At 40.6% G+C, this 18,276-nt stretch overlaps 1 protein-coding gene across 8 annotated transcripts in view; it reads right to left on the bottom strand.

The window, feature by feature from the left end:
* Positions 1–10,585, bottom strand: part of WDR11 (WD repeat domain 11) — a 59,343-nt gene extending 48,758 nt beyond the window's left edge. For 2 of the 8 annotated variants that reach the window (XM_086378286.1, XM_086378287.1), the window contains exons 1-5: positions 10,354–10,585; positions 9,246–9,357; positions 3,740–3,893; positions 2,627–2,800; positions 62–248 (exon numbers count right to left, since the gene is read on the bottom strand). In XM_086378286.1, coding sequence (XP_086234412.1) covers positions 62–248; positions 2,627–2,800; positions 3,740–3,893; positions 9,246–9,357; positions 10,354–10,439 — 713 coding nt within the window. In that variant the 5' untranslated portion in view covers positions 10,440–10,585. Of the gene's footprint in view, positions 1–61; positions 254–2,626; positions 2,801–3,739; positions 3,894–9,245; positions 9,358–10,353 lie in introns of all 8 variants that reach the window. The other 6 variants (XM_086378291.1, XM_086378293.1, XM_086378292.1 and 3 more) reach the window with 6 other exon arrangements.
* Positions 10,586–18,276: the final 7,691 nt, after the last annotated feature.

Here is an 18,276-nt window from a genome sequence, read left to right as displayed (position 1 = left end):
AATAAACAGATAAACACTGAGTTACATGAATGTTGCTGCTAGTTTTATACTTGCAACTTACCTAGGTTTCTCTTGAGTGATTAAGATTTTCACTTTATTAAGAGCCTTCTTGGCCCCTGTGGCTGCAGCCAGCTTGTTGTGAGCTGGGCTGGAGTGTGGACTGGATATGTAAACTTTTTTCCCAGGTCCTGAGGGAGGCTTGGATGGAGAGAAATCTGAGATGAATACAATGCCCTCGCTGGTGAGTACTGTACTGAGAGAAGTGAAACTCTGATTAAAGTTTAATCAAGTTTAGCACAGAGTTTTATTCCAATACATTTTTAAGAGCAAGGTAATGATAATTTTAATAATAAGGAACTGGCAGTGTTATGCAGACATAATGGGAATGTTCTCCAAGTTAAACAGAAACAGGTGGTCCATTACAATTCATCAGAGGCCTCCAAGTTCAGCACTCTAAATTAATATCTTAAATTAAAAAGATACCAGAAGGTTACTGGCAGAAAAAGCAAATGCTTGTTCTTCCAAATAAATTCAGTGTACGGACTTTCATTAGAAACCTTTCCTCATTATATCTCATAACTTCAAAATCTAAAGACTTTCAGAATATAAAATTCACAGAAGAGGAAAAAAAACCTATATATGAGGTTCTGCATACCACATTTGGCAAATTCAAATATTTAACTTGTTGATACTAATTTTTTATCATTATCATGAGTTGCTCTGTCTAAATTTACTTCCTTTTTCTTCTTGAGTGTCAAACTGAAGCTTGGGATATGCAAAGAGTGTTTCACTTAATATCTAGAGTAAAAGTGCCAACAGTGGCTAAGTGTACAGGAAACAGAAATATTTTATGCCTTTTTATGATGGAAAAAATAATCCCCCTCACAACTGGGGCCGACTAACACCTGCTGCTGCTGCTAAGTCGCTTCAGTCGTGTCTGACTCTGTGCGACCCCATAGACGGCAGCCCACCAGGCTCCCCCGTCCCTGGGATTCTCCAGGCAAGAACACTGGAGTGGGTTTCCATTTCCTTCTCCAATGCATGAAAGTGAAAAGTGAAAGTGAAGTCGCTCAGTTGTGTCCAACTCCTAGCAACCCCATGGACTGCAGCCTACCAGGCTCCTCCATCCATGGGATTTACCAGGCAAGAGTACTGGAGTGGGGTGTCATCGTCTTCTCTGGACTAACATCTATCTGATCATAAAAATCTTATCTACCCTGGCTCCTGGCAATGAGTGAGGCTGTTTTAAAGGCAGGGAACAAAGCATTCAAGAATTATGACAACCCCAGCACATTCAATGAGCAAATCAAAGATGTTAGGTCAACTGATGCTTTGAAATCTCGTGCTTTCATCAACTAAATTACAGAGATGCAGTAAATTAACCTGAAGCTTTGTCTCCATTTCAGATTATAGAAGGCATCCTTCAAGGTCAAAGTCTGTCCCCTCCTTTTGTGATGTCCTCACTCCCTGACTCTGTCAGCTAAGCCTGCTCTCCTTAGGGCTCCCACAGCATTGCCCTCCACAGCAACCTAGTGAGTGCACACATACGTTCACATATACACATTTACACACACAAACCCTAAACACACCGTATTGCAGTTATTTATACAGCTATGTTTCCCATTTTGATTTCTACTTGTCTGACCTTCTGTTCCTCCATCAACTCATATACCCCTCAATAAATATTGGAGGATACAAATTGGAATGTTGAGTCATTCAAATCCAGGGAAAACATTCTTTACCATAGTAGATTTCCTCATCTCTTTGAAGTTGTTCATCAAATATCAAAATGAAGTCTACCTTGACCACTTTATCTATTACAACAAGCCCACTCCCACTCCCTTTATCTTGTTTTATTTTTTATACCACTCATAATACATTGTAGTGTACTAATTCATTATGCTCATAGGTTACCACCTAATTCTTCCTCACTAGAATGCAAACTTTATGAAGGCAAGAATCCTTGTCTTGATTCACTGATATATTCCAGGCTCCCAGAACACTCCGTGCATATAGCAAGTAAAAGCTCAAGAAATATTTGTTGGATAACTGAATAAAAAATATTTAGTCACAAAAATATCTGTCTAGAATCTAATTTTTAGATCACTGGCTCAGTAAAACATTAAAGTATATTGGCAAAAACAGTCTCTACAAGAAAAAACTCCCTTGGGCTTAGTCTGTTCCTGACATGCATCTGTTTATGGCACTCAAAAGGCTTGGAATGAATTAGAACAATATTTTGAAAAGGAAGAAATGAATTTGGCCACAGACTAAATGAAACCCTTGACTCAGGTTCTTTTGATGTTCCTAGAAAAAAAATTTAATTAAGTCTGAATTAGAATAACACAGCAACTCTCTCGTTCTCTGACTAATCTAATTCTGATCACAAATTCCATACACTGAAGGTCTAGCTTGCTGATTTAAATTTCTAATCATCAGAATACTTGAAAAAAATATGGGTTATGATTTAGTATCTTTACTAGGAACTGAAAAGATAGGAACTAGATGTGCGTCTGATTTTAAGATGTATGATGGGTGTACGTGTATGTGTATCTTATGTATATAGCGTTAACCATATATATTACAAATACCTCAATTCATTTTCCACAAGAAAACTAGTACTCACAAGTTAAATGTGAGGGATCAAAAGGATCAAAAGAAAAAGAAAGAATGTTATCAGCATAGCTCTTCTTCCAGAGTTTGGTGCCAGTATCTGCATTCCAGAGCACAATGTAATTCGGCGGATGGATAGCAAGCAATAAATCCCGGGAAGCATCTTGATTCCATAACCACTGAACATCTGCAAAGACCAGATAAATAAAGACAAAATTCAGAAATCACCCACTTTAAAACACTTGGTTAATGCATCCTTTATATCTAGTTGTGTGTATGTGTTTTCATAATCCTTAAAATCTTAACTTCCCCCCTCCTCTTCAATGTTGCATCTAAGTTTATGTGTCAAGATTGACAGGGAAAACTAATTTTACATAAAAATGAGCTGCCTGAACATTAGAATCTAGAGGTCAACATTTCCAAGTAATCTGAAATATTGCTTCAAAGAAAATACAAGGCAATTTACACTATTCAGTAGTTAAAACTTTATGTCAAAGACTTGTCCTAGCCAGGATCAATGTCAGACTCTCCTAATGTTTTTGTGGAGTTACTTAATGGGACTTTACAGAATTGCACGTTTTTTCAAGACAATAAAGAAGATAAAGATCTAGTTCAGTAGGTACAGTAAGTACTCAATAAGTTTTTTTAACAGTCATTTAAAAGATTCACCCAGTCAAGAGAGCCACGCAGTCAAAGCCAGGAATGCTGTATTGATTAGGTCAGTAACATAAGCAAGCAAATGATCTACTGATATATGAAAATGAGAATAGCATTTTATCTCTATTAGCAGAAAGTAAGCATTGAGAGCTAATTCAAAGGTGCAGTTCTGGGGAGTTTATTTATAGCTTAGATCTACAAGACCATTTATAAGGAGCTTAAGTTTTCTCATCATGCTCAACTGAAATTAATGCATTTTACCAAAGCACAAATCAACTGAGATCTGAGGAAATAAGCCCAGGAGCATATTGATAGGGAAAAGAAAGCTAGATTCGGATCCACAGAACTGGCTACACACAATCAAGAGTTAACTGAGAAGTGATGAAAGTAAATGAAAGGGACAAAAACCAACCGCTCTAACAGTAAGTGTATTAACACAGACGCTCGGTGGAGCAAGGACTTTCCTCACCCTGAATAGGCTTGGCATGCTCTTGGATCTCACACTGTGCTACTCCTGCTGCTACATCCCAAACGATGATCTTTCCATTGACATCAGCAGAAGCTAAGCGCAAGGAATATGGCGAGCCAATGTTATGATGATAATTTTCCCTGGCCCATTTAACCTAGTATCAAGAAGAAACCAAATCAAGTAAATATGTGCACTGGATGTAAACCATACATAATTTTCATAAAACACTGACCAGAACTCAAGCTACATTCTACACTTATATTACAAAAATAGGAAATTAGCTTCCTCAAAAGTCAGACATTTTTATTATGATTTTTTTAAAGCCGCAACTAAAATAGTTTTGAAAACATCACAACTTTCTTGCCTTTAAAATATCAGAAATGAGACATAGGCTTAATAATCTAGAGAATTCAGGCAAAAATTCCAGAACACTATCTCTTAAAATGGTATGATCACTGGTATATCATCTAATCACAGTAAAGACCATAAAATCTAATTCTGACAGAACACGTAAAATCCTAAACTGATAAGAAGAATCTTCTCTTGCACTCTATTCTTCTAATTCAAAGGAGACAACTTTGAGCTACCAAAATCTTGCAAAAGGAAAACACAAAAGCAAACAAAAAATCTGGGTAAACACTCATAAATCGGAAAAAAATTGCAGCAGTTTTTTCTCTAAAAAAATAAATTTATGCATCATACTTTTATAATAACATTAATAGTTTTTTAAATAAAAAATACAAGAATCCCAGCACAAATCAGGTTAATTCCTGAGTACTGAGCACTGACAGAATAAGGAATAAAACAGTCCTTCCTCTGAGCCAAGGTCTTCCCTGGCTACAACCTGCCTTCTTTAGCTCCTACTTGTTTACTTTGGATCATTTCCCACATAATACTCTGGAGTTATTTTCTTTACTTTGTTTTGACCTATCACCAGTCCTGCTCCACATGGCAGGATCATGGGGGCCTTGCTCACATTTCTATTCCCAGACCCTAACACAGTGCCTGCAGCTGACATTCAAGTATGTGTTTAGTCAACAAACTGAACACCACAGACTCTTCAAATATATACCTGTATTTGAATATATAGGGATATACCTATGTACACAGACACACACATGTATGTACACATAAAAGTAAACACACTCAGAGAAAATGCTTAGGTAGGGAGGCATGCTAATCAATTCCAATAGCATTCATGAAAAAGATGGCCAAAAGTGTTCCGAACTTCAGTGTTAACGAGACACATCTTTTCCTCAGGCAAGAATTTTTTTTAAATGAGAATGTGTGTCTGCACATATGCATGTATATATGTTTGAATGTGTATATATGTATATGTTTACTTTATACACGTGTGAAGGTATGTATACTCTCCCTCCTCGTTATTTACAGAAACTGTATTTGTGAATTTGCCTACTCGCTAGAACGCATTTGTAATTTTATTTGTAAAATCAGTATCTGCAGTGCTTTCACCGTCATTAACGGACACAAGCAGAGCGGTAACAAACCTGAGTCACTCAACACCCAAGAGCACCCCAGCTGCGGTTGACAAGGCGCTCTTGCGGCAGTTCTCAGGGTGTAACCACTGTCTGTTCTGAGGCCTACTTACTACTGTGTTTTGCATTTCTGGGCTTCCGGTTGTGACTTCACTGTTTAAAACGGTCCCCGGCGCAGTGCTCAAGTGCTGTCTAGAGCTCCTAAGCACAAGAAGCTGTGCCATGCATTACAGAAAAAACACACGAAATAAGCTCTGTCCAGGCATGAGTTATGGTGCTGTCGGCCATGAGTTCAATGATAATAAATCAACAGTATATAATAAATAAGATGTCTTTTAACAGAAACACATATAAAACAAGGTTATATATCAATCAGTTGATGAAAATATTGCAACTAGAGGCTCACTAGGAACCAAATTGCATTATTTCCCCCAGGAGCAATCAGTGTTTCAGTATTTGCTAATTCAGTGTTTCCAACAACTTTACAGAATAAAACTACCACAGATAAGATTATTGTAGGGTGTGTGTGTGTGTGTGTGTGTGTGTATATGTGTGTAGTACTTGAATTCCATCTCTGTATATATATTTTTTAAAAATCACCTAAACACATCATAATCAAACTGCTGAAAATCAAGATAAGGAGCTGAGAAAAGATACACTGCATACAGAGAAACAAAGACAAAAATTTCCCAACAAAAATTACTCTGGGAGATAATTGAGTGATCTTTAAAGCACTACAAGGAAAAAAAAAAAGTACTGGTGAAACAGTTTCTCAGACAAATAAAATCAGAAAGGATCAACCAATACCAGATACATGCCTCAAGGACTTGAAGGAAATTCTTTAGCCAAAAGGAATATGACACCAGACTGAAACACACATCTATACTAAGAAATGAAAACTCCAGAACTGCAAAAAAGACAGAAATGGGGGGAGATATAATATTTTTTCCCCAAAAACAAAAAAATTAAAAAACAAAACCTATATTCAACATTAGACTTGATGGTGAAAGACTGAATGCTTTTTTCCTAGGTTCAGGGTAAGACAAAGGCATTCTCCCTCAGCCCTAAGCACTGTAGTAGAGGTCCCAACCAACACAAGAGGACAAGGAAAAGAAAGAAAAGACACCAGATTACTAGTGAAAAATCCAAGCTGTCATTATCTGCAGATAACATTACTGTCTACGTAAGAAAAACAAAACAATAACACTCAAGTTACTAAATCTAATGAGTTCAGCAAGATCATAGGATACATGTAGATATTAAAAAAAAAAATCCCCTGTATATTTCCCTTTTGCACATTACATACAAAAATTAACTCAAAATGGATCTAAAACCCAAATATAAGAGCTAAAATCATACTATCCTTAGACAAAAACAAAGATATAAATCTTCTTGACACTGGGAAAAGCAATGGTTCTTTGTTACAACCTACATCAAAATTTAAAACTTTTGTGCTTCAGAGGGCACTATCACAGAATGAGAGAAAATATTTGCCAAGGCATATATCTGATAAGGGACTTGTATCTAGAACCATAAAGAATTCTTTCAACTCCAAAGTTTTAAAAAATACAATTTTAAAATGGGCAAAGGAATGAATAGACATTTTTCAAAGAATATCTACAAATGGCCACTAAGCACATGAAAAGATGCTAAACACTATTAGCCATTAAGGAAACACAAACCAAAACCACAATGAGAACCACTTCATACCCCCTAGGAGGGCCATAATCAAAAGGACAGATGTTGAGTTTGAGGAGAAATTAGAGCCCTCATACACTGCTATGGGCATGTAAAATATTGAAGTCTCTTTGAGAAAAAACAGTCTGGCAGTTCCTCAAAAGTTAAATATAAAGTTACCATGTGAGTCAGCTATTCTACTTTGAGGCTATATACTCAAGAGAAATGAAAACACGGGTTCACACAAACAAACTGTACACAAATGTTCATGGCAGCATTGTTCCTAATACCTAAAAAGTGAGATATGCCAAATATCCATCAATAAATAAATGTTGTATCAGTGGAATATTATTTAGCGATAAAAAGGAACAGAGTTCTGACACAAGCCATGTGACATGGATGAATCTTGAAAAACGTTATGCTAGGCGAAAGATGCCAAGCACACACTGCACCATCTCATTCATTTCAAATGTCTAGAACAGACAAATCTACAGAACAGAAAGCAGATTAGTGGCTGCCCAGGGATGAAGGGAAAGGGGGTAGGTGGCAACTGCTAAGGCATACATGGTTTCTTTGCAGGGTTATGAAATTGATAGTGGTGATGGCTACACAACTCTGGATATACTGAAAACCATGGAACTGTATGCTTTAAATGCATGAATTTTATGGTATGAGTATCTCAATAAAACAGTTAACAACCAATAAAAGACCCCAGATCTCCATCTCCAATAATAACATCTTTCCTAAATTTCAGATCAGTATAATTGAATTGCCCCAGGCGTCTCAGACTTTGCACCTTAAACACTGACTTCACACAGTCACGTCATCAAAACAATACTACCATTCAGCTACTCATACAGAAACCTCGAGTCATTCTGATTCTCCCTTAAGACTGTTCACTGTAAAGTTCACCTCTAAAGTGAAAGTTGCTCAGTCACGTCCAACTCTGAGAACCTATGAACTGTTGTCTGCCAGGCTTCTCTGTCCATGGAATTCACCAGACCAGAATACTGGAATGGGTAGCTATTCCCTTCTCCAGGGGAATCTTCCCAACCCAGGGATGAACCCAGGTCTCCCACACTACAGGAGGATTCTCTACCTTCTGAACCACCAGGGAAGCCCAGAAATACTGGAGTGGGTAGCCTATCCCTTCTGCAGTGGATCTTCCTGACCCAGGCATCAAACCGGGGGTTCCTGCTTTGGGGTCATTCTGTTGATTAAGACTGTTTACTATAAGCATTATCAAGTTCACCTCTTAGAGAGCTCCTAAATCTGACTCCTTTATGTCTCCTCTTTATTTTAGGCCCTAAGGATTTCCTGCCAAAATGACTGCAACTCTCCTAAATGATCCCATTGCATTGTCTTGCCTTTCCCAACAGATCTTCCACTACTGCCAGAGTGAGTTTTTCTAAAACGAAAATATGATCAAGTCAACCTCCTGCTTAAAAATCCAAAGTCCATCATAATCTTATAAACCTTTCAGGGTAGGGGACTTTCTCCGGCTGCCTTCTTTCATCACTCCTACTGATTACATGTGTATTCCATCTTTTGGCCATCCTTTACACACACTGCTTCCTTTTGAGTCTATTCTCCTTTTCTCCTGCAGTGCACTTCCTAATTTTTCACTCAGCCAGCTACTGTTTACTAGTCCCTAAAATGAAAAGAATTCTGAGCCCTCCTCTGATCCCTACAACCAGGTGACCTGTAGTCCCTTCGTCTTCCCACAGCATATGAAACAGGTCTCACTTACCACACTGTATTTGTAAGTTTTCTTCTCACTCTTCCTCGCTAGACAATGAATTGCTTGAGGGCTTTCTCATCTCTATACTCTTAGCACATACTAGATGCTCAAAACTAATGAGTGAAATGAGTGGTGCAGTACAGGACAAAATTAGTGTTTTCCACTAGCATTAAAATGACCTAAGAACTAGCATTTAATAGTTCAATACTGATGCGACATTATACATGGAAATACTGCATGCGCATGTGTGATCAGTCTTGTTCAACTCTTTGTGACCCCATGGACTGTGGCGGGCCAGGCTCCTCAGTCCATGGATTTCTTTAGGCAAGAATACTGGAGTGTGTTCCACTTCCTCTTCCAGGGGATCTTCCTGACCCAGGGATCAAACCTGAGACTCCTGCATTGGCAGGTGGGTTCTTTACCACTGAGCCATTCGGAAAACCCGATATGGAAATATTAGGCTACCCCAAGTAAGAGTACCACATGTAAAACCTACTCAACATTTCTACATATGACTTTAATGAGATTCCAGCGATATTTAAAACTTTAGAACAGACAATTTATGATAGGGTGGAAGTAGGATCTGACTTACCTTGACAACATCAGCTTTATGCTTTTCTAAAACTTGAAGCGTTTGAGCAGTATTGGAATCAATCACTACCACAAGCGAATGACATCCATAAGCAATTAAACCTTGCCAGCCCCTAACAAAAAGTGTTAACATTTAAGTTAAGAGCAAAGCAAAACAACTTCTCTCTTGCCAAAAGGCATCCTAAACAACAGATAAATCTAACCAATAGGCACCGCCATTAATAAAATTATTATGTAAGCCCAAAGGCTAGCACATTACATTTTACCATTTAAATAGAAAAGGTCTAGCTAAGCTTTAAAAAACAAAACTTGTTGAAATTTTTTTTTTTTCCCCGGATAAAAAAATTAAGTTCTGAGAGATATGCCTGTAGAGGTGTAAAGACATATAAAGCGACTCGGGTCGTCTATTTGTCTTCGAGAGCTTATCCCTCGTCTTACTCAACTCTGAATGCCAAGCATCCACAGAGTGCGTGGGATCACACTCCACGCTCTGTGATGAGCCCTGGTCCCTCCAACCAGATAAAAAGATGAACACTCAACAGGAAGTTTCTGTACTCTTGCCAACCTTCCCAGGAGCCACAGCTACAAGCAGTCTGCTTTATATTTGCCTGGTTATTAATTATCGTTGTCATTTTATAGTAAAAAGATAAAGGTGAAATGAAGAGTTGGCGAGAGCCCAGGGTCCTGGCACAGCGTCCAGCACACTGTTGAATGGATACAGGTTAAGAAACGGGGATGAGAGAAAAAGAAGACAGAACTGGGGAAGAACGGAATTGACATGGGGGCGAGAAGCCCGGAGACTTGGGAGGAGAGGGTAAGAGTGGGGAATGGGGACGGTGAGGAAGGTGAGGGGAACGAGCGAAGAGAAACAAGAGATGAGAGAACGAGGGCAAGTATATCCACCCAGGGTAAGTTCCCATATGGGAGTTTTTACAGCTTTTATAGTAACAACAGAAAGCCGGCATTTAAAAATGAAAATCTCTAAAGTGTGAAGGCAGCGTCCAGTCTTGAAGAGAAACTAAGCAGACGGATGAAACCGCTTGTTCTTTCCCCCTTCCCCTCAGAGACTCCTGGCCGAGCCTGGCGGCCTCGGAACCCGGCGCCCTCACCAGTCCACCGCCGCCTTGTTGTGGGCATTGAGAGCCCCGGTGAGGGTGCGCGCCGACACCTTAAAATTCACGGTGTAGGGCAACATCGCCACGGCTAAACTGGGCCCTCAGAGCCGCCGCGCAACCAGGAAGCTGCCGGCCACTGGGCTTCCGTTCCAAACAGAGTCCGGGTGACTCCTTGGGCGCCGCGCTTTGGTTCCGCTAAATCCGAGGTTCCACAGCTTCCGATTCCGTTGCCTTCAGTTTCCGTCACTCCTATGTTCCGCCTGCTTCAGGGTTCCGCCACCTTGGGGTTCCGAGGCTCTGTATAGTATCTGGTTGTGCCTTGAAGGAAAAGGTGTTGCCTGGGGTCACATCTGTTTTCTTAAGACTGGGACTGCGTAAGCCTATGTGCCCTGATGAAAATGTAAGCCTATGTGTCCTGATGACAATAGTGAAAAGCAAGAGCTAAAAGTCCCAATTAGCCTTTTGCCTTCAATCAGTTAACTTAGAAAAACTACCAATGTCTAGTCAAGGCTGTGGTTTTTCCAGTAGTCATGTACGGATGAGAGAGTTGGACTGTAAAGAAAGCTGAGCGCCGAAGAATTGATGCTTTTGAACTGTGGTGTTGGAGAAGGCTCTTGAGAGTCCCTTGGACTGCAAGGAGATCCAGCCAGTCCTGAATGTTCATTGGAAGGACTGATGTTGAAGCTGAAACTTCAATACTTGGGCCACCTGATGTGAAGAGCTGACTCATCTGAAACGACCTTGATGCTGGAAAAGACTGAAGGCAGGAGGAAAAGGGGACAACAGAGGATGAGATGGTTGGATGGTATCATGGACACAATGGACATGAGTTTGAGTAAGCTCTGGAAGTTGGTGATGGACAGGGAGGCCTGGCGTGCTGCAGTCCATGGAGTCGCAAAGAGTCAGACACGATTGAACGCAAAGAGCTGGACACGACTGAGCAACTGAACTGAACTGAACTGAACCGAACCAATGCCAGGCACTGTTGTAGGTGTTGGGGATATAGTGAGGAAGAGGATACAAAGTCTCTGCCCTATGGAGTTTATAGAATAAATGAGATTGTGGATTTAAGAATAAGTTTCCATGATCTGCAAAAAAAGAGTAAGAGAATGTATAGGATTTACTGGATGAATGGAGAGAGTGAATGAGATGAATAGCCAGAATTCGAAAATTTTTCAATGGCAACCATGCACTGTGTGTGATCCGTTAATGGTTCCTGTAATGAACTGCTATTACTAATACCAGATATCATTTATTGGGAATTACCACATGCTAGGCAGTAAACTAAGGACTTTCCATGTTGCTGCTGCTGCTAAGTCACTTCAGTCATGTCCGACTGTGTGTGACCCCATAGACCGAAGCCCACTAGGCTCCCCCATCCCTGGGATTCTCCAGGCAACAACACTGGAGTGGGTTGCCATTTCCTTCTCCAATGCATGAAAGTGAAAAGTGAAAGTGAAGTCACTCAGTCGTGTCCGACCCTCAGCGACCCCATGGACTGCAGCCTTCCAGGCTCCTCCATCCATGGGATTCTCCAGGCAGGAGTACTGGAGTGGGGTGCCATTGCCTTCTCCAAGTTAGCTAAGCCTTTTCTTTGATCCTCACACCGGATTTCCTTCTTTTGGTCCTAGGTGTCTTGAAAGGTTAGTGTCAGTAATAGAAGGGCATTTATTGTGACTTTGGGCAGATCATTTGAATTCATTAAGCCTCCTTTTCTTCTATTATTAGAGGGAGGGGTTAATTATCCTTAGATCATTAAAAGCATAATGTTTGATAATATATTAAAGAACCTAACACAGCACTTATATTCCTAAGTGCCTTATAACTTACTGACAGAGCTGGAATATAAATATAGGTCCTTTTTTAGGGGTAGGGGGTGGGATAGCACTGGCCCTCTAAGCTGTGCTGTGTTTAGTCACTCAGTCGTGTCCAACACTTTTCCACCCTGAGGACTGTAGCCTGCTGGGCTCCTGGCTCCTCTGTCCATGGGGATTCTCCAGGCAAGAATACTGGAGGGGGTTGCCATGCTCCCCTCCAAGGGATCCAACCCAGGAATCGAACAGGAGTCTCCTTCATTGCAGGTGAATTCTTTACCAGCTAAGCTACCAGGGAAGTCCCCACCCACAACTAAGCTCAGTCTGTTCAGTCACTCAGTCGTGTCCAGCCCTTTGTGACCCCATGGACTACAGCACACCAGGCTTCCCTGTCCATCACCAAGTCCTGAAGCTTTCTAACTCGTGTTCATCGAGTCCATGATGCCATCCAACTATATCATCCTCTTTTGTCCCCTTCTCCTCCTGCCTTCCATCTTTCCCAGCATCAAGGTCTTTTCCAATGAGTTTACTCTTTCACATCAGGTGACCAAAGTAGTGGAGTTTTAGTTTCAGCATCAGTCCTTCCAATGAATATTCAGAACTGATTTCCTTTAGGATAGACTTGTTTTATCTCCTTGCAGTCCCAGGGACCCTCAAGAGTCTTCTCCAAGACTCTTAGAGTCTTGGAGACCCATTCCTTGGCGCCACTCATGGGGTGCCCAAGTCCCTCTAAGCTCCCTTAAATTTGTAGAAAGATCTTCCCTCTCTAAGGTGTATCCTGCAAGAGAAGAAGTAATGAGAATTTGGCTAAAAGTGGAGTTGGATTTGCTAAGTCACTCATGGGGATACCAAAACCACAGTGATTTGCTTTAAGACCAGGGCTTTAAGGGATCACAACAGTGAATGTATCAGACAGGGTTTGGGGAATCGCAGTTCTGGATGGACCATGATGACCTTGGCTCTGAAGGGGCTAACTCAGCTCTTTCTAAAAAGCCAGGTTGTCCATACTCATAGCCAAAGACATAGGCTGTTTGAGCTGCCAGGCAAGCCCTAACTGGTGTTCCTCTGACCACCTTGCAGTCATATCGTGCTTACGATGCAGTCTGGAGCTCAAGTCTGTAGCCTCAGGAATTAGCTTTAAAAGACTACAACTTGTATATCTTTCAGGATAACGATGTCCCCTTCTTTTCCAGACTTGGATCTCCTTCCCTTCTCAGGCTGTGTCTTTACTCAAACCCCTTTGCTGACAGTTGGTCACTTAGCTTCCCACTGCCTCTAGCATCAATATGGGCCATGACATTTACTACATTAGTTAGATTATTTTTCTTATAACACTGCTATTTTAAATTGGTCAATCCTGTCTTATTTTAAATGAAAGCATTTGAACTGCAAACCAACCCTGTTTCATCAGTGGTAGGTATTTCCAACTCCAAGTTCTAGATAAAGAAACTCAGCCTCCGAAAGGAGGGGGGATTTACCCAAGATCACATTTCTGGTCAGTGAAAGAGGTGAACTTCCATACACTCAGGGCTCAGTCCAGGATACAGAACTGCTCTCATATGAGGTTTAGGTATGGTTGTGCATTGTCGCCAGGGATGAAACTGGGGCCAAGTGTCCGCACTTTGTGCAGTCAATGCATTTTAAAGGAAAGGCACCCAGGAACATGGGAGGCACAGTCGGCAGCTAAGGGGGGGGACTGGATGAACAGGAGGGGGTACTAGACTGACAGCCTAGATTGGCATCTATTTATCTTTCTTGGGTTTTTTCTTAAATACCTTCCACCCACCCTTTACTTCCTTGTGGATGATCATCAGTCCGATTTATTGTCTGACTACTCTTATTATTGATCTCTTTTTGTGTCTGCACATATTATAGGTAATTATTACAGTATAATGGATCAGTCACTGCACTTTATGACTTGGCAATTGAGGTTTATTAGACTGAAGGAGGTTTCTCAGAAAAGCACTCATGGTGAAATGGATTTCTCCTGAGGAAGCTGTGTGAGGGACGTGTTTTTCTTACATCCTGAGCACAAGGAGAGGCAGTCAGGTGTTGCTGGAAAGGGCAAGAGCTTTGTGGTTAGACAGACAGACAGACAGGTGAGAATCCTGTTCTGGTCCGGCCACCTCCTAGCTCTGTGACTTAGGGCAAATTTAGGGTTTGAAATATGGTATGCAAGATTCTCCAGTGTGATGGTTGTCCTGGCTATTAAGGGCAAGGAGCCAGGTGTGCACCCATTCGGGCCCCCTCTCTCTTTCCAGCTGGTCCACATAATTGACCTGCAGGCAAAACTAATTCCTGGGATCACTGGTGGAGAAAGCGATGGCACCCCACTCCAGTACTCTTGCCTGGAAAATCCCATGGACGGAGGAGCCTGGTAGGCTGTAGTCCATGGGGTCGCTAAGAGTCGGACATGACTGAGTGACTTCACTTTCACTTTTTACTTTCATGCATTGGAGAAGGAAATGGCAACCCACTCCAGTGTTCTTGCCTGGAGAATCCCAGGGACGGGGGAGCCTGGTGGGCTGCTGTCTATGGGGTCGCAGCAGCAGCAGGATCACTGGGGCTCTGTCAGTGTGTGTTTATCCAGTTACTGGCTGTTTTTAATGGAAGAATAAGCTAGAGGACATCCTTATTTGATTCATTCATCAGACTTTTATTAGTCCAAATAAACAATATCTTAATATTGAGCTCATGGAATAGCATTTCATAAATTAGATTAACTTTACAAACTTGTAGCTGGTGCACAAGCATGCTTTCTTGAGAAGAAGTAATTCTATTGATTACACATTCTTAACAAGCTTGAATCTGGGTAGAAATAGACTGTGAGACACTCTAACAGGCTTAAGGGTTTCTGGTCTTTCACAGAATCTTCCAGTTGTTGCAACTAAAAACAAATGCCATTTTGACACTTCTAAGTGTCATATTTGTGTTCCTACCCAGGGTATATGGCTGGCTTGTAATTCAAAGTCTGCCCTAGTTTTGAGTGTAGACAGACTAAATCCGGAGTCCTAGAAGCCAGCATACGATAAAAAAGTGAACTTGTAAGCCCCCTGACATTTCCTGAAAGTGTTTATTTAAGAGCATCTAGTTTTACTCTCTTGAAATATTAAGAACAATATCACAGTTTTTAAAAAGAGAAAAATGTGTCCATAATCTTTACTTGCTAATGTGAATTTTATATTCAGTTCAGTTCAGTCACTCAGTCATGTCCAACTCTTTGCGACCCCCTGGACTGCAGCACGCCAGGCCTCCCCATCCATCACCAACTCCCAGAGTTTACTCAAACTAAAATCCATTGAGTCAGTGATGCCATCCAACCATCTCATCCTCTATTATCCCCTTCTCCTCCTGCCTTCAGTCTTTCCCAGTATCAGGGTCTTTTCCAATGAGTCAGTTCTTCCCATCAGGTGACCAAAGTATTGAAGTTTCAGCTTCAGCATCAGTCCATCCAATGAATATTCAGGACTGATTTCCTTTAGGATGGACTGGCTGGATCTCCTTGCAGTCCAAGGGACTCTCAAGAGTCTTATCCAACACCACAGTTCAGAAACATCAATTCTTCAGCGCTCAGCTTTCTTTATGATCCATTTCTCACATCCATACATGACTACTAGAAAAACCATAGCTTTGACAAGACAGACCCTTGTCAGCAAAGTATTATCTCTGCTTTTTAATACGCTGTCTAGGTTGGTCATAGCTTTTCTTCCAAGGAGCAAGCAACTTTTAATTTCATGGCTGCAGTCACCATCTGCAGTGATTTTGGAGTCCAAGAAAATAAAGTCTGTCACTGTTTCCATTGTTTCCCCATCTATTTACCATGAAGTGATGGGACCAGATGCCATGATCTTTGTTTTTTGAAAGTTGTTTTAAGCCACCTTTTTCACTCTCCTCTTTCACTTTCATCAAGATGCTCTTCAGTTCCTCTTCACTTTCTGCCATAAGGGTGGTGTCATCTGCATATCTGAGGTTATTGATATTTCTCCCTGCAATCTTGATTCCAGCTTGTGCTTCTTCCAGCCCAGCATTTCTCATGATGTACTCTGCACATAAGTTAAATAAGCAAGGTGACAATATACAGCCTTGACGTGCTCCTTTTCCTATTTGGAACCAGTCTGTTGTTTCATGTCTGGTTCTAATTGTTTCTTCTTGGCCCGCATACAGATTTCTCAGGAGGCAGGTCAAGTGGTCTGGTATTCCTGTCTCTTTCAGAATTTTCCACAGTTTGTTGTGATCCACACAGTCAAAGACGTTGGAATAGTCAAGGAAGCAGAAGTAGATGTTTTTGTGGAATTCTCTTGCTTTTTCTATGATCCAATGGATGTGGGCAATTTGATCTCTAGTTCCTCTGCCTTTTCTAAATCCAGCTTGAACAGCTGGAAGTTCTCGGTTCACATACCGTTGAAGCCTCACTTGGAGAATTTTGAGCTTTACTTTGCCAGCGTGTGACATGAGTGCAATTGTGCAGTAGTTTTGACGTTCTTTGGCATTGCCTTTCTTTGGGATTGGAATGAAAACTGACCTTTTCCAGTCCTGTGGCCACTGCTGAGTTTTCCAAATTTGCTGGCATATTGAGTGCAGCACTTTCACAGCATCATCTTTTAGGACTTGAAATAGCTCAGCTGGAATTCCATCACCTCCTCTAGCTTTGTTCATAGTGATGCTTCCTAAGGCCCACTTGACTTCACATTCCAGGATGTCTGGCTCTAGGTGAGTGATCACACCATCGTGGTTATCTGGGTCATGAAGATCTTTTTTGTATAGTTCTTCTGTGTATTCTTGCCACCTCTTCTTAATCTCTTCAGCTTCTGTTAGGTCCATACCTTTTCTGTCCTTTATTGCACCCATCTCTGCCTGAAATGTTCCCTTGGTATCGCTAATTTTCTTGAAGATATCTCTAGTCTTTCCCATTCTATTGTTTTCCTCTATTTCTTTGCATTGATTGCTGAGAAAGGCTTTCTTATCTCTCCTTGCTATTCTTTGGAACTCTGCATTCAAATGGGTATATCTTTCCTTTTCTCCTTTGCCCTTAGCTTCTCTCCTTTTCTCATCTATTTGTAAGGACTCTTCAGACAACCATTTTGCCTTTTTGCATTTATTTTACATTTTTCTTGCAATCCTGTTCAAATAAAGATATATTTCATACTTTCATAATGCACATACGTTTTATTAATCTTTTTTTGACCCTTCTGTCATAAGTATGGGGTTCCCTAGTGGGTCAGACCATAAAGAATGTGCCTGCAATGTGGAAGACCCAGGTTGATCCCTGAGTCAGAAATATTTCCTAGAGAAGGAAATGGCAACCCACTCCAGTACACTTGCCTGGAGAATTCAATGGACAGAGGAGCCTGTTGTGCTACAACCCTTTCGGTCACAAGGAGTCAGACATGCTGAGCAACTAACACTTTCACATCATAAGTATACTTATAATACTTATATAGTCATCATAATTATTATTCAAATTAATTCACAGTATTTCATAGAATAGATAAACAATGATCTATTTAGCTATTTCACTATCTGCTGATATTTAAATTATTTCCATTTTAATAAAAAAGATAAAGCTACAGTGAAGATCTTCATGCTTAGAGTTGGTTTTAATTCTGTTATTTCCCTAAAATAATCCACAGGAATGAGTATAATTGTCTTTTATTTTAGTATAAAAAATTTTCTAAATTACAAAATAAATAAGTGCTTATTGTAGAAAATATGGGAGTTCCAGAAGAGCATAAATATAAAAAAATATTATTATATGATTACTGGTAATATTCTTTTAAGGCTTCTTTTAAGTGACTACGGAGAAGGCAATGGCACCCCACTCCAGTACTCTTGCTTGGAAAATCCCATGGATGGAGGAGCCTGGAAGGCTGCAGTCCATGGGGTCGCTGAGGATTGGACACGACTGAGTGACTTCACTTTCACTTTTCACTTTCATGCATTGGAGAAGGAAATGGCTAAATATTTCTTCCTTTAAAAATGCATATTTTTTAATAAAATTCAGGTCATCGTCTAAGAACTAATTTTACTCTCTTTTCCACTCAGTACTGAGATATAGTCATTTGCAAATATTTCCCTAATTTAATTTGCCCTTTATTTGGTGAAT

Source organism: Bos grunniens, chromosome 26, assembly GCF_055505025.1.
Source record: "Bos grunniens cultivar Pamir isolate PY7600 chromosome 26, Bosgru_T2T1.0, whole genome shotgun sequence".
Lineage (NCBI taxonomy): Eukaryota > Metazoa > Chordata > Mammalia > Artiodactyla > Bovidae > Bos > Bos grunniens.
Note: the sequence above shows the minus strand (reverse complement) of the source record. Positions and strands in the feature narration are given on the sequence as shown.